Below are 16,945 nucleotides of genomic sequence, written 5' to 3'. Positions count from 1 at the left end.
TCGCTTATTAAGATCAGAAGGTCCCGAGGTTACGTACTCCAATGCTGACGTGTTTGGGCGTGCGCGTTTGTCTCTGTTTATTTGATCTATCTCACACTGGTTGCATGCTGCTGTGCTCCAAGGTCAGTTTCAGTCTCGCATCTATCATCATAGCGGTGTGTGTGTGTGTGTGTGTGTGTGTGTGTGTGTGTGTGTGTGTGTGTGTGTGTGTGTGTGTACACATGCCAACCTGCAGTGGCTAAATTGAGAGGTGTACCACAGTCAGCACAGTCTGGATCATGACAAACATCAGCCTTTATCATGGAAAACTCCAGTGAAGACGTGTACAAACACTATTAGTTACCATAATTTTTAAATCTGCAATTCGGGCAGACATCTTGTCTGCGTTGTTGAAATAAAACACATTAACTCAATTGCTTCTAAATTTCTTTTCTGAAAGGCAAAACTAAAAAGACATTGTAGAATTTGTAAATTCCTTGGGAGCTTCTTTTACTATATTAAGCATCTGTTTGTTGCAGACACCTCTGGTCAGACGAGAGTCGTCAAAGTCACCTGGTTTCTATGAATGTGTTGAGTTGTCTTGGGAGGGAACAAAAGACTGCACTGTTGACAGGCTCTTAAGACAAGATCCAATATACTATGACCTGCATATCTTCAATGGCATTGACTACAAACTGCAGCTGGACATGATGTGGACATTAGCTTGGTTTTGTAAGCATTTGACTCAACCAAAGATTTAGTCTGGGGCAACTTTCTGTCCCTACAACTCCATCATGATGTGCTTTTATCTAACAATCATGATAGCATGACATAACTACCTCCTAAAATATACATACTATCAATTAGTCTTAAAAAGTGTATATTGTTTACACATACATCTATATAAACGTCAGGACTTACATTACAATGCAAAACATGTAATAGCTGTTGACTCTGCCTACACATTCATCAATCAATGCGAGAAAGGATTTTATGACAAAAGTGCTTTTTGTGTCTTGCTATTCTATTCTATTCCAACCCTGTGCTGTATTTTTTCCTATTGACAGAAACCACTACTATACCAGACACAGCGACGCCCACCTCGCCAAGGGTGGAGCAAACAACGCCTGCATTGAGACCTGGTAAACACACACACACGCACGTACACACTTTACTCAAGCGCTCTTACCCATCACGTCTCCACTCTGGTATATGCAGATTTCACTCAAATACATTCAAACAGACACACACGCGCGCACACATGCCTTTATTCCTGCCTGTCTCTCATCTACACACACTGGCGCTCTTAAGGTCAAACTCATGATGTCACTGTGCACCACAGGGCCTCTGGGCTTTGAAGTCTGTTAGATTGAAGAGTCCCACAGGAAGCTCTGTTTGAGTGAATATAAGCTCTCACAGCCAGAGAATCCCGCTACTACACGTACACGCACACACACACACGCACACACTGGGATTTGATTTCACGGCTACAGGTCAGCAACAATCATGCAAGTGGCCTCAATGGACTCTGTGCATATCTTAATTTAAGGAGGTCTCTCTCTTTTTTTGTTGCTGCATAACTGAACAAAACAACTAATTACAGGATCACTTCATCATCTTATTTCCAACCTACTTCCATTCAGGCTCTTTTTATTCTTTCATGTCTTTCCCAAATGTTTTTTTTTTTTTATTACTCACCCGTTGCTTTATTGGTTTCTCTTTGTCCTGTTTCGCTGTAGTTGTTTTGTTGTCTGCACAATTCTGAAAAAGTCTCTTCACATCTGTTCGTCATAAAGTTGTTTGTTTTCTGTTCAATATTTTGAAATGTCATATCACGTGAGCACAATCTCTGAATCTCCGACAAAAATAGAGACAAGTCAGCCATTATGGCATCAAGTTTCATGAAACAAGAAGACATGTCTTGAACTTAGCACACTATTGAAAGTACAGGGAATAGATGTGTAGACATTGCAACTTTCTGTTGCTCCAATTTATGCCTAATCTGTGTCTTTCTCTTCCTCTGACTTGCAGCCACCACTCCATCCTTGTGGGCTGTGTGTGACTTCGAGCAGAGCTTGTGTGGGTGGTCAGCGGACCCTCAGTCGGGTGTGAGCTGGTCCCTGCACACAGCCAGCAGCAGCGCCACCGGACACGGCACACACGGAACGAGGCAGGACCTGGCGCTAGGATCAGACAGTGAGTCCTCACAGTGCTTCAGGCACACTCAGTTGTACAGTGCAAAACACGCAGAGGTGAAAACACATTTTGCAGCGTAGGTGACCGAACGAACTTATAATTAGAAATGCATTATTAAGTGAAATACCAAAAATCACTGCGAGTTCAAAACCTCATGCCATGCGTCAACCACATAGGTAGAAGTTCACTGAATTTATGAAAACGCTACCCCTTGACATCTATTGTACAATTTAGTGCAGGTTATAAACATCTCATTTACGTTCCTACAAAACAAATAAATCAAATAAAAACTAAATCAAATAGCACTAAAAGTGTTGTCATTTAGGTTCATACAGAAGAAAAACTGAAATGTATGTTATCATTTAAGGAGGTGCACACTACACTTGGTTTTCTTTGCCCCAGAGTATTGTTTACAAATAGTCAAATATTTCTACTTTACCCTTTCTCTGCATATTTATGCACAAAGTAATTTTTATAAAGCTTTTTTAACTGCACCAATTTCTCACAGGCTTTGATATAATCTTCTAGACAATCCTCTCAACAAAATTGGGGAGTCACGTCAAAATAAACCAGACGCCGACTCCAATCATGGCGTGTGTGTGGATGTATTGTCATCTTAGAAAAGGTAACACCTGAGGATTGTTCCATTGTAAAACAGGTGATACTTCATGACCACCTTAGATAATAGACTTGTTTATTACACATATCATAAAATATGTCAGAGAATATTTCTGTCTCAATGTGGATATGACCCAACCAGCTATTCATACATTCATTTATCATGCATATCTGCTGTATCCAGTTTAGTCAGAGGAAGCTGGAATCTGACTTGGAACTAAAATTGAATAATGTTCCCAAAGAAATTTGCCCAAAGCTATTTGTTGTTTATGTGCTCTCTCCAGTCAGATTCAGAAGAAAAGCTTTGAACACATTTGGGTCTCGTTTGAAGCAAAAAAAAAACATTGATTGAAGCAATTTTATAGAAACATTAAGTCTTGTAAACTCTGCTTAATTAGATAACATTTAGCCAATAAAACACTGGCAAATACCCTGTAAGTATTAGCAAAAATCTGCAGCGGTTTTCAGGTGAGATCATCTATCACGAACTCTGTCATTTTAATCTATTTTCCAACTAAAACGTTAGCACAACAATAATTGATGGTTACACATTTTAATGTGGGAACTTTATTTCATTCAGACACACTGAACAAATGAACCGATGAAAAGCTCCATCTTCTTAAACCTCCACAGGGTCAGAACTCATTAAAAGGATTCATGGATTGGTCCTTTCCTCTAATCAAACACACAAACTTTCCCCAAAAGCTCCACGCGCCCATTAGAAATGCGCTCGTCTTTCTGAGCATTCTTCATTTCAAGATATTTCTCATTTTATAAACACAGAAGAAAAGCAACGTCATGTCGAAATGTTTGACCTTCTTCAGCACAAACACTTCTTGAGCTAATTAACAGTGAGGCAGTTGTCCTGTGGTGGAATATTATGCATCCCGGTGCTGGGAGGAACAACTGACAGCAACTATGATGCAAGGATTTCAGTCAGATCTTCTATAAGTGTGTTCTTGGTCGTAATTGGAGTTCTGAAGCATGTAAGGTTTAACAGTTCCACTTTCTCCAACCTAGTTTGCCAGTCAGTTGTATTTTTAAATGATCTGCTTGACTTTTGCATTGTTTTCGGTCTAATACACAGCTTTTTTTTAATTTTGCTTCTTCTTGAAGTTCTTCGTTGTGTTCTCTCGAGTTTCACTTTATATCTCTGTGCCATCATCCCTATAGTCATCTTGGTACACTGCAGCTATCTTACCTTTAGACTTCTCGTTTGCTCTTTTCTTCCCTTATTTACTTATAATGCCTTGACAAATGTCTTTCTGCTCTCAATCTCGATCTCAGTTTTCTTGTTCCTTTTCCAAGTTCAAGTTCCAAATCTTTACAATCATACAACTTCATGTAAGGCATTCTTCCCATCACTCCCCACCTCGAGCTGTCTGGCTCCATCACTCTGATCAGCCCACTCTTCTCTCACTGACCTCCCCTCCATTTCCCTCACCAGTACTTTGGCTTTTTCCCCACATCTGTCCATCTGTAATAAGAGAACAGGAGGATCACCATGACTGTTTTATCAATCATACACACACATTTGTAGCTTCTCATCCCCTTCCACATCCCTGTCTCCCTTAGATGCACATACTTACTGTACTTACACACCCGTGAGGTGCACACACATCGCCCAGAGCCGGTCAGATAAGTCAGATGATGGCTTTGACAGAAGTGCTGCCTTAGCTTTCCAGACCTCCCCGGGGCGCTACACACACACACACACACACACACACACGCACACACACACACACACACACACACACACACACACACACACACACACACACACACACACACACACACACACACACACACACACACACACACACACACACACACACACACACAGAGCAGAGGTAAGACTGTCCGAGAACTCTCAAAACGCAGAGTGTGTAAGTTTGCCCGTGCCAGCACAAACACACATACACGACCTTGCCATCCAGCAAGGTTTTCTCTGTATCTGTTGAAGCCATCCGGTTTATGGTCGACTGAGCAGCTCCTTCATAAACAGACAGGGCCGTGACATAAAGCAAAGCTCTACATCCCTCCGTTTGTGCACATGCCCCATGCGAGCGTGTGCCCGTGCACGCGTGAGTGCATGTAATTGACTTAGCACCGTCCCTGTCTCCGTGTTTGACAGCAACATGACATTAAGTCTTGTTCTACAGCAACATTAGCGCGGCACCCTGTCTCGGAGCTGTCTCGATATGCAAATCAAATCCCCAGCCCTTGTCGTTAAGAGCCCTTTTAGGGATTTAGAAGGTGGGAAAAAAAACTCAACCTGAACAGAGCTCATAAGTTATTCTTTTGATCTGAGATACGGCTAGACTGAAATTCTTCACTTGCAAAATTTTTATCGCAAGATGTCATAGCAGTCGTTGCTGGAAGAGGAACAGTTATTGATAAGAAAGGTAAAGGAGAAAAGGGACTGGTGGAAGGCAGTTAAAAAAAAAAACGATTGATGAGCATTATCACGCTTTCTAATTCTAGATAACATAGTGTTTCATTTTCTTGGTGTGATCCAAGAAGTGCAGCTGTAAAATATAATAAGCAGCGGTGTCTGTCATCGTCTTTATGAGACGCTCAACCACAACCTGAAATGACGAATGTTTTGTTGCAAAGGGCCGTCGCAGAGGTCGTCCTTTGAAACTGTTCGTGAAAGTGGAGCAGCTTTCAAAAAGTTGGCTGTTGTTTGGAATGACTTCAACCTACCGTATTGAGATCAATGACCATAAGGATCTGTATGGTAATGCAACGAAGGAACTGAACAGGTTAATATGAGGATATTTTGTTCTCCTCCTCAGGAGATGAAAACAAGCAAACAAAATACACTCAAGATAACTAACTACCCCGTCATACTTTCTTAACCCCCATGGGAAAATTCCCTTTTTTACAAATTGACCCATCGGTTGTCGGTCACATTACGGCGCTCTGGGGAGCCTGTGAGGGTCAAAGGCCTTGTTCAGGGACCCATGGTGGTGGCCTATGCACTGTGGGGATCGAATTTGCCAACTCTCACATCTGATTTGAACATAAAACTACCAGCTGTTCCTGAAGATTACTACAAACATGATGTACAAACAACTCAGGCCCCACGTTTGGTTGTCTTTTCTGCATCACTTCTTCCATATCAAGATTCCTCCAGCCTGTCATTTTGGTAATCTTAGTTCCTCACCTGCTACATTGCAATATGTTCTTTATTACCATTTCTATCACAGTGAGTTTGACTGCATAACAATGTCCACTGACTCAAAGATGACAACTGCAAGTAATGTGTCAATGGAATAACAACATCATCAGCCACCAAAAGAAATGAATAACTCTCCAAGATTGTTTATGTGCAGGGGAAAACTCACTCTTTGATGTTGAATTTAGACCAATGCTATTATCTCTGTTTCTGAGTATAGTGTCATCATAACATCTAACACAACCAGCATCAGTTCTAAGCATTTGTAAGTCACTGTAAGTCATAGCAACAGTCACACCATGCACATGAACGAGGTTTTAAAATTGCTGACACTGAAGATTATCTCACGCTGTTCTTTGGACACACAACAGTGACACAAGAACTTGTACGTATCCTGTAGCGACAGGTTTGAGACACCCTGGTTCAGCCACAAACACTTGATTTACAGCATAAGAAGAACGATTTTTGGACGAAATCGTGGTGTCACAAATCCAGCTGCCTGGCAGAGAGGAGAACTCAGCCCTGTGGGGAACCTTTATACAGTCACAAAGAGACATATAACACAGCATTAATCTCAGTCCTCAGAAGGATGCACACACATTCAGAGGACGGCACACCTACCTGCTTACGTGCACTGTGATAAACTCACAAGCACACACACACAAAGTGACTGACAGATGAACTCGCACACAAACATCCCGGATAAAAACATAAATAAAGATGCTTAAAAATCACACTCACACAAACAGAAAGCCTAGCGAAGAGCACACATACACAAACACACATTTCCCTCCCTCCCTCAGAGCCAATTCCACATTCCTGCCTATCCCTCCCATGGAGAGTTGTTAATTAATTCCCTCCCTTTGTACGTTCGCCAAGATCAAACGAGGAACGACAGAAAAACACTGCAACTTTTCTCTAACTGTACTTAATGAGCAACGGTAATTTAGGCCCCTTCTTTCATTGCCTCCAAGTGAAAAGTTGAGCTACCTCAACCCAAATCCATTATTCATTACGGTTGATGAGCTGCAAAATCCGTCGAATGTTTTTCTTCCTGTCTTTGCTGAGGGACGGGAAAGAAAAAAGGAAAGACGGAAAACTAGCTGGATAGATAGATAGATAGATAGATAGACAGACAGACAGACAGACAGACAGACAGACAGACAGACAGACAGACAGACAGACAGACAGATAGATAGATAGATAGACTGATTGATTGATTGATTGTGTTCTTTATTTCTATTTTGTTTGACTTCTCTCTCTTTGATTCCTTTTTTCTGTGTCTTCCCTCATGAGGTATCACACATAGTGTCTGTCTGTCGATAAAAACACTATTTGCAGCTCCAGCGAAGCTTGTACTCTCCAACCATAATAGACAAACTAGAAAAACAGCCAAACACAGCAGCAAGCTAATGATTATGGTTGTGTTTGGGGTGTGTGGAGGGGAGTATAGCGCTGCCTCTATCACTTTGTTTGCTCATTCTTTTACTCGCTCACCCCTTCCTCCCCTCTACACTCCTCCCCAGCCCATCTTTCTTTAGCCAGTTTGTGTTTAGAGGGGTGGCCGAAAGGGAAATTTGATTAAAAACATGACAGCAGCACAAAACACATGCACACAGGTGTATCGTGACTGTCTGTTGATATGATGGCCATGCTGACTATGTCATATAAAAGAAGGCTGTAAAAAGTAGGATGTGTCAGCATTCAAAATGATTAGCTGGAGTGTGTGTGTGCGTGCGTGCGTGCGTGCGTGCGTGCGTGCGTGCGTGCGTGCGTGCGCATTCAAAGCCATTTGCAGCCATGATAAAATGCTAGTTTCACTGCGGTCAAGCCTCATACCACAAGATGATGGTGGTAATGCTTTAAATCCTAAACAACCACATCCCGCCACTACAGTGCCTCATGGCACTGTCACAAATCATAAAACACATTAAAGTGGGACCCATTGAAATAAATATACTGCAAACAACATACAGACGACTGTACATGTGGAGTTTACCTCCCTTGGAGTTTACCTCCCTTTGCTAAAAAGAGTAGTGATGTGTCAGTTTAAAGGCCGCTAATTTATCTCTCATTGCAGCTCATTGGTGTGAAATATATCGCTGCGTCTGCAATAACAATGCGATAATAAAACGCACATTTCATTTTTCAACTCTGACAGACTTTTCGGGGAACTACCTCCACCTGGATGCAGGCGCCCACACCCAGCGCAAAAGAGCCAGGCTGCTGAGCCCGGAGGTGGGGCCGGAGCAAGGGCCGCTCTGCCTCCTCTTCTACTACCAGCTCCAGGGGGAGGCGCAGGCGAGTCTGAGGGTCCTGCTGAGGGACAGCGACCAGGAGGAGACGCTGCTGTGGGTGCTAAAGGGGGACCAAGGTCTTCATTGGAGAGAGGGCCGCACTATCCTTCCCCAGAGTCCCAAAGAGTATCAGGTGACTAACAACACTGAACACGTGACATCGTGTTGTAACCAGTGTTATAAATAATGCATAATAAAGTTACGTGTCAATACTTTTGTGTCACATGACAGTAATTGACTATGAAAACAGTATTAGTATGTTTCTTATTTGTTACTTTTGTTTACAAAAACACTTGTGAACTTAAGACTTCCTGTGTCATTAGCTGTTAACATTAGCTTAATTGTATCTATTTCACTAAGCTCATGTTTGCCACATTTAGATTTTAGTGCATCTAACTCCCGCTTACTTATGTCACTTCCTGTAAACTTGTGCCGACATCTCAGCTAATGTGTCAACGTAACATTACAGAAATACAGACGTGAGTACATTATTAAGACCATCCCAATTAAAGTAGCACAAGAGTTAAACGACATACTTTTTTTCTGAAACTAGTACTTTTACATCGTAAAGAAGTAACTATTAACTCTAATCAGGACCAAACTGTCAGTAACTTAGTAGTGACTTGTGCAAAGGGAAGTTTATGAGAACACCATAAAATAACAGCTTTTTTTTTTTTTTTTTTTTTTTTGTACTGGAGGTTTCTTACATTTTTTAACTAAAAATACAATTTTCTCCATCAATAACCTGAAAGTGATTGTCTGTGTGTGTCTCCAGGTGGTGTTTGAGGGCTTTTTTGATCACCCAACAAGAGGCCACATCAGAATTGACAACATCCACATGACCAACAGCATCGAGTTGGAGCAGTGTACACGTAAGTCCCTCCACACTTGCATGCTGCTCAACCATTCTGCCTGTCTGCAGGGTTTCCTCCATCCCTTACGACCGGCCATTTATTCATTGTTTCAAATATATGTTGGATGAGACAAAGAGTGAACGGTGATTAAAAAAAAAAAGGAGTATTTCAGGTTTACGCACACACACACCTACACACAAAAAGATAAAATTATATATATATATATATACATGTAAAAAAAGTAGGCCACAATCAGCCTTCAGGCACAGATTCTAATCTATCTGTCATTATGTCTTCCTCCCTGTAAGAATCTATCCCACCATTTCTTCATTCTTCTCATCTTTTCTCATCCGTAGCCTCATCTTTCATTCAGTCTGAGCCATCAAGCTCCGAAAATAATGCGAGTGCTTGTGCCTGATTACTGAAGAGAGCAACATGTAGCTGTGATTAAAGGGCTGGAGAGACTCTTACTGTTCTCATGTGTCTCCGTCTATCCATGCTCTTACAGACAGGCATTAGCTGTCCAATGAGACGACTACTACTACTACTACTAATGGTATTATTAATATTATTATTATTTTTAGTAGTAGTTGTAGTAGTAGTAGTATATTTATATATATATATATATATATATATATATATATATATATATATATATATATATATATATATATATATATATATATATAATTATTAAATATTATGTTGGACAGCGGTATAGAAACTGAATGGATTATTCCAATTAAGTAAATTCAAACCTTTTCACCAGACCTTTTTACATATTCACTAAAATTACAAGTTACTAAGTACTTATAAGCTTCTGTTGGAAGGAGCATTCCAAATATAGGCTCTTTTGTAAATGATATAAGCAGGGCTCTTTCATTTAACCATATTTCTAATTATTTTCCCACTTGTTTGTTTACAGCCTTTTTTCAGATTCTTTTTTTTTTCCCATTTAGTCTCATGTTCATTCTATCCTTCTCTTCCTTCTCGGTTCTCTTGCTCTCATAATTGATGTGACATCCTCCGGCAAATAATAAACAGCCGTAAATTTCAGTCTCTGTTCCCATGACCCTTTAACGTACCTCCACCCTTCCTCCCGCATTTCTCCATTTCCCCTCTCCTCACCCTGTCCCTCAGCCTTTTCACCTCATCTTCCATCCCCGTCTTCCCTTTTCTGTCTGTTCTTCAGCCAATAAAGTCTGCTGTCGTTAACACCTAGTGTGTAGCAAGAGAGAAATGGACACAATTATTAAAACAACAAAGTGGAGAACAATCAAAGGAAAGAGAAACACAGTGAGACTATGACAACAAGAAAAGCACTCACAGAGAGGATAGACTTCCCCTCTTCTGTCCCTCTTGTCCTGCCTTCTTTATTTTCTCCACATTTTATAAAATAACTGTCATCCTGGAAGATTTATGGGCGTTTAGACTATTAAATACTTCTGAACACAACAAATCTTCATTGATTGCTTAAGAAAAAAAAAGGAGCAAGAAGCATTTTAGAGTGCAGTATAATGCATTTTTTTACCCATATTAAAATGCATTTCTGTTAATAACCATGACAAATATGAGTTTAATCATCAGAATACGGCGCCTAACAATGAGACTGTGCAAATAGTGAAGATCTTTTTACTGCGTCTCGTCTGTAAAGAGATACTTAAAATGAAATGCTTAATGAGATTGTGTCTAGACGGATAACTTTCTGTTCAGCACACTTAGTGGCCAGCTAAAAAGTAAAAATAGGGAAGAATTTCCATCTCAGTTTTAATCATTTATTGTTTCTGGCTGTAGTTTTTTGAGTTTTGTTTTCAAATGATGTTGTTCACCCGTCGATCAATTATACTCTTTGGTTCCCATCTGTCTTACAGCAGTGACATCTCCGAGTTGGCTCAACACTTTGTTTTATTGTATTTTTGAATTACATATAAATGTTGGAAACTCCCAATGATAGCTGTACCTTCACAATGAATCCAGTGTAACCAAACATGAGTCAACATATTTGTGTTTTGGCAGAAAACAGAAAAGAAAAGAAAAAAATGTACTGAACATTTCAAAGAAATCATGGCTCGTGATTATTTTTGTAATACTTGGGTTGTGATGTTTCCCTATTAGTTTAGGCAACTAAATAACTGGTCAATTACAAGACATCACATAACATTATTGTTTACAAATCACAATTTTTTTGTCTCTTGGGTACATTTCCTCCTTATATCACATGCTCCAGATCACCATGCGCCTCTACATTACTGGTCATAAACACATAAATAGACATTAGACCAGGAATTATTACAATAGAGGTGACCTTTATATGCACCTTTAACTGCGGGTTTTTATTGCATTGTAAATCCCCCAATTGTAGGACAATTAAAATAGATCTTTTGTTGACTGTCAGCTCAAGTAGACCAAAAGATCCGACTTCTCTATCATTTGGACTGATAAAATCAGCAAGCACCATACAAGCGACCGGATAACCTTTGAAATGGCTCCATCCTCGAAGAGCCACTCGCATCACATTCATTCTTCTTTATTGTCTTTCTAGCTTCACTAACATTTCTTTTGTTTTCCTTTCTTCCAGAGCCTCTCCCAGCATTAACTCCCGGCATAACCAGTAAGTTCGACTTTCCGTACTTCCCGTGCAATGTTGTCTGTGCTTCCTGCTTTATGCTAAGCTCATCTTGTAGCATCGCACTGGCCCCGAGTCTCCTTGTTAGTGCATAAGCTATGTTACCATAGGTGGGTCACACAGTCAGCCCAACAGGAACTAAAATTTGCACCACTCCAAAATTTCCAAACGCAGTTGGTTTCGTCCACGTGAACTCAATTTTCTACAATAACACGTCACATCCAGATAGTAGCAATGAGTGAACCTTGTTACTGATGGATTTGGAGCCTCATATAGTGACAACAAAGCAACTTGTTGGGATGGATCCACTGCATTTTTCCAGCATGTCTCCCTGCATGTTGGGCTGATCACTCTTGGTTATGTAGATTGAAGTGAAAATTACGCTCGTCACCACACAAACAAATGGACACATGGTTATTCATGACGATCCACACTTCAGAGGCAGGTGCAGCAGAATAACACTGTGAATGCAGAGGAAGTGGTTAGGAGTCATCTGTTAACGAAGTAACTGCTAATTTTATAATGCAGTCCATGCTTCTGTAGACCGACAGCGCAGTGGCGATTTTTTATTTATTTTTTTAAGTTTGCGTGTTAAAACTTATTGCAAGATCCCAGGTCATACAGTCAGTGTTTGACGTCTCTGTGTGTTTTTCCTCCGCTCGTTAGTTAAATTTTAAGTATTGGCAGGGCCCTTGTGGCCACCAGTCCATCCCTCATATTCCCTTTTCTTTTTAAATTGTTAATATTAGGAGCCACACTTGTGATTTATGCCTTCATCTTGATTTGTTCTTTCCATGAAAGCTCCCTCTTTCTTTACAACAACCACTCCCATTGCCTTTTCCTTTGTTTCCTCCTCTTCGCTGCCTCTGTACTCCTTTTACAATGCACTCCTCCCTCGCTTATCCTTCCTCTTTCTTTGAAAGGGTTAGGGTTAAATTCAGAGCTGATCTCCATCCAACTTCCTTTTTTCCTTTTCTTTTTTTTCCCTCCTCCTTCATCCTCAAACAGGCCAGTCTGAAAGAAGATGAAAAGGCTTAGGGAGATTACGCTACTGGATTGCCTGCTTTCAAAGTCTGGGTCGAGACCTAAACCAGTGGCTGTGCACAAGTGTATGTGTGTGTGTATGTGTGTGTGCATGTGTTATTGTTTAGAAATCGCTGCAATACAAATACTGATTTCTTCTCAGAGCCGAGTGATACACACACCCTGACAGACAAGTTCTGCCTTTGGACAGAAGAAAATCAGGGTTTTGCTTGATGATGCTTGTATGCTTTATATAGCTGGATATTTGGTCACAGTTCATGGATGATAGTTGCATGTTTTGATTCTGTCATTTGTTTCTTGCCAACTGTGGATAACCTACACTTTTACCCAACTAATTCTTTCAGTTTGTGTTTGAAATGAGCATTCTGGTCGGAGTGTGAGGGATGACAACGTGCGCATAGTTTAGTGTGTGAATGTGCGTGTGTGTGAGTATTCTTGTGTGTGAGGCGATCAAAAACATTCCTTGAATAGTGTTAGATACTTGAGCAGCACTTAGTTTGGTTCCCCACATGCACTACAATAAAAACCAGGAATACCATACCAAAAATAGTAAAAAGGCTAAAGACAAACAGAGAAAAGTTCAGTCACCTGACTCATTCTCCAAGTGTCTGACCTAATCCTGGCTGGTTTGTTGAACCGTCGGGTCCTGAGCTGCTATCGCATGACGGCCAGCGTGGCAACAGTATCAGTCTTGACATATATCTGGGTTTTTATGAGAATGAAGAAGGATTAGATTTCTGTTTCAGAGTGGCTGTTAAAAAGTGATCCAAACACAAAGTGTTTCTCCATGAGTGGGTTAAATTACTCATATATGAGATTTACTGCACCCTTAAAAACTTTTTTTTTTTTGTTATGCATTTATCAACCTCAGTGTGTTGGTATCATTCATCTATTTGCAGTGAGCTCTGCCAATACGATATGGATGAAAATGAGGTTGTAGGTGGATTTTAAAGGATGGGAGCTTCAATTTGTTTGAAAATGGTTTATAATAAATTGCTTTAATGCTCAATAGACCATTTTAGAACTGATTTCTTGCTTTTTGCTCTTTTTTCTCTCTCAAATCTACAAGTCTTGATTGAAAGACACAGTTTTGATGATGTTTTGATAGATTTATCTGTATTATTGTCTTTTGTATACATAAACCAATAATTAATGCTTAAAAGCACTCACATGTGAGCTCCATATGGTTTAAATGGTTCTCTCAGAAGTCTTAGTGCTCAGGGAGACGAGAGGCCTCGTTTGATAAGGTACTCAGAAACTCGAGTAACTAACTTCCTTGAAAGCCACACATTTATACTTTTAGTAAGTCTGCTCTTCAGAAATCCCTCCCCTCTCCCAGCTTCCCCTAAATAGCTAAATCGTGGTCAATTTTTTGGGAAATGATTGGTTTCCTAATCCACCGGTGAGAAGGTGTTCTATGCAGGCTGCTTAGAGCTCAGCTTTACAGTCAAAGCCAATTTTAAACCCTTAAAGAGAACGTCTGAACTTTAAAAAAGACTAAATTAAGCTTTACTGGTTTCCTTGATGCTCTATATCCTGCTCAGCACCTCTCCCTCTCCTCTCATTTCATCATTTCTCTTTTCTGTCTCATCTCTATCTAGGTTTTGTTTGACCCAGCCTCTCCCTCTCTCTCTCCCTCTCTCTCTCTCTCTCTACGGGTTTCTTTCACAGTCAGTTGACAGAGTATTGAAGTTTCAGACAAACGCTCTAATGCAGGATTAAAGATATCATGGCAGGATTAGCCCTTTCCTTTTCTCCTCTCTCCCACCCTCCCTCTCTCTTCTTGCTTTTTTTTTTACCTACCCTCTCTATTTCGCTCTATTCTTTCCCCCAATAATGCCCTCTTTCTTATCCTTTCTCCACCCCTGTAATTTCTCCCCTTTCCACTCCGTCCTCCTCTCCACGCACTCGACTTCAGTGCGATTTTACCCTGATAAAAAAGCTGTACCCTGTTGAATACATCAACTTAACACTTGCCGCCCTTTGTTCGAGTCAGCCAGCCGCTGCATAATCAAAGCTTTGCATTCTCGGATTCAGGTTTGAACGCATGGCATGGGCCTTTGCGTGTCAATGTGCAGCTAACGCTTGTGGTATCTGCATCGATCAAAAAGAGCACAAAATGTAAGGATATTTGTGTTTGGGAGGTTTTGTCTTTGCTGTTGCAATGCTTCTTGAGAATAGATCTTTTACCGCTGGAAAGTGTATTTCCATTTTAAATGGTGCCACACTTGCAAGAACCATGCATTTGTGGAATGAAGCAGCAGAGCTGATTGTGTGGATTGAAAATAATATTGTCAACCCTAACTGAAGGGTCACCAGCCAAAGAAAAACTGTCTGGCACAATTCAAATATGCAGCTCTGCTACCCATCCCACAAATGTATGTGACTTACACATGTAGCAACATTTAAAGGAGAAATGAATAGGCTTTATGGTGGTAAAGGATTTATTACCAAGAGGAATTGTTAAATCAAAGAAATAATCCATCTAACAAAAAAAAATCTCCTTATCTTTTGTGTTGTGGTGATGTGAATTTAAAAAAAAAAAGCCAAATGTGCATCAGCATCTTCCTAAGGACTGAATAATTGCAGTGAATTAAAAATGTAATTAAGTGTTTAAAAATTGATAGAATGAGCTAAATTTGAAAGCTGAGCCTGTTTTTGCCTGACCTTGGAAATTGTGTCTGCTTAAACACCAGCCAGGCACAACAATGTTCAGCACATTGCCCAAATAATTGACCATTTGCTAAGCTTGGTGATTGTTGCCAGGTCTGTCAAGCTCTCTGTTCTCACAGATTACATATTTACCACTCTAAATTGTTATAGTTTTAACATTGCAAGCACATGAACCTGATTTCAAACCAGCAGTGGAACTTGTGATTATCTGTAGCACAGGTTGATGAAAATGTCATCTTTGGCAGATTTGGGATGTTGTGCACTTTTGTTTCAAACATTGTGCATCGGTTTTAAATTGTAGGCATAGATGACCTTTGAGCTGTTTTTGTATTTGACTGTTCGACATAATAATAATATACTTCATAAGATGAGATCACTCTGACCAATTTGTTTATGTTTCATTAGGATTCATTGTTTCTTATTGTAACAAAATAATTGTATGAAGAGCTAAATCAGCTTGACAGACCTGCTATGCAATATCACAATTTGGCTTGTAAATAAGACAATTATCAGCTTTTAACTCTCCAATGTAGTCTGCATGCTCGCCTCGCTCATCCATCGAGCCAACCAGTAATGTGTCCTCCTGCCCTCCAGGGGGTGCCATATCTGGGATGGAGCCCACAGTAGACACAGTGGTGGTGCAGCCGGTCCCCGCCTACTGGTACTATGTGCTGGCGGGAGTTGGCGCCCTCTTGCTGCTGGTCACTGTGACCGTGGCGGTGATACTGTGCTGCCATCGGTACCACTGGACGGCCAAGAAGACCAGCGGTAGCCACCATCATTCAGTGATGTACCACAACAACCAGCAGCCTTATCAGCAAGCTCCTCAAAACTCTTACCAGAACCAGAACCCCAGCTGTAATCTAATCCAAAGCCCAAACCAAAACCACCTATACCCCGGTACCGGACAGAGCCTTGAACCCATGCTCACCATCACACTGGAGAAAGACGACAACTATGACTCCAGGTGCTGAAAACAACTGAAATCAAGTCAAGGATTGAAGTGATTTAAGAGTCATGACATTTTCTTCTTTCAGTAGTTGCAACTGTTCATCAATGAGAATCTACATGGTTCATGTTGCGGACGCTTGATCCAGTTAGCCAATCACGACGCTCTAAATTTGTTGGCTGAAACTTCACCACCACCACCATCACCACTCACTTGAGAGGTCAGCAGACAGAACTTAGTCTGCATGTGCGAAGGCTAAAGACGGCCTCCTCATAACATTTTAGATCGACTCTCTCGAAGGTGATTCTGATGTCTACATCTGCACTTCAACCTGAAAATAAAGTGGATAATGGACAGGAAAGGCTGCATGTACATGGAGTCGACACTGTCAGTCTTGTACCAGCATATCCTCTAAATGTCAGGGCAGGATATGTCTGCCTTGCTCTGCTCTGATCTGTGGCTTGGACACCGACTGGCCTCCAGATATCCTGTCTGACAGAGAGGGGATTTACACACACGCTGAGGAGA

General features: G+C 40.8%; 1 protein-coding gene across 2 annotated transcripts in view; it reads left to right on the top strand.

The window, feature by feature from the left end:
• Window positions 1-16,945, top strand: part of nrp2b (neuropilin 2b) — a 101,566-nt gene that overhangs the window by 73,649 nt on the left and 10,972 nt on the right. The window contains exons 12-17 of one of the 2 annotated variants that reach the window (XM_080498540.1): window positions 1,047-1,121; window positions 2,011-2,175; window positions 8,136-8,404; window positions 9,047-9,143; window positions 11,704-11,736; window positions 16,063-16,852. In XM_080498540.1, the coding sequence (XP_080354666.1) occupies window positions 1,047-1,121; window positions 2,011-2,175; window positions 8,136-8,404; window positions 9,047-9,143; window positions 11,704-11,736; window positions 16,063-16,442 (1,019 nt within the window). In that variant the 3' untranslated portion in view covers window positions 16,443-16,852. Of the gene's footprint in view, window positions 1-1,046; window positions 1,122-2,010; window positions 2,176-8,135; window positions 8,405-9,046; window positions 9,144-11,703; window positions 11,737-16,062; window positions 16,853-16,945 lie in introns of those variants that run through there. The other variant, XM_080498539.1, reaches the window with a different exon arrangement.

This window comes from Blennius ocellaris (genome assembly GCF_963422515.1).
Source record: "Blennius ocellaris genome assembly, chromosome: 6".
In the NCBI taxonomy this organism is placed as follows: domain Eukaryota; kingdom Metazoa; phylum Chordata; class Actinopteri; order Blenniiformes; family Blenniidae; genus Blennius; species Blennius ocellaris.
This window is presented reverse-complemented; position numbering and strand designations above follow the sequence as displayed.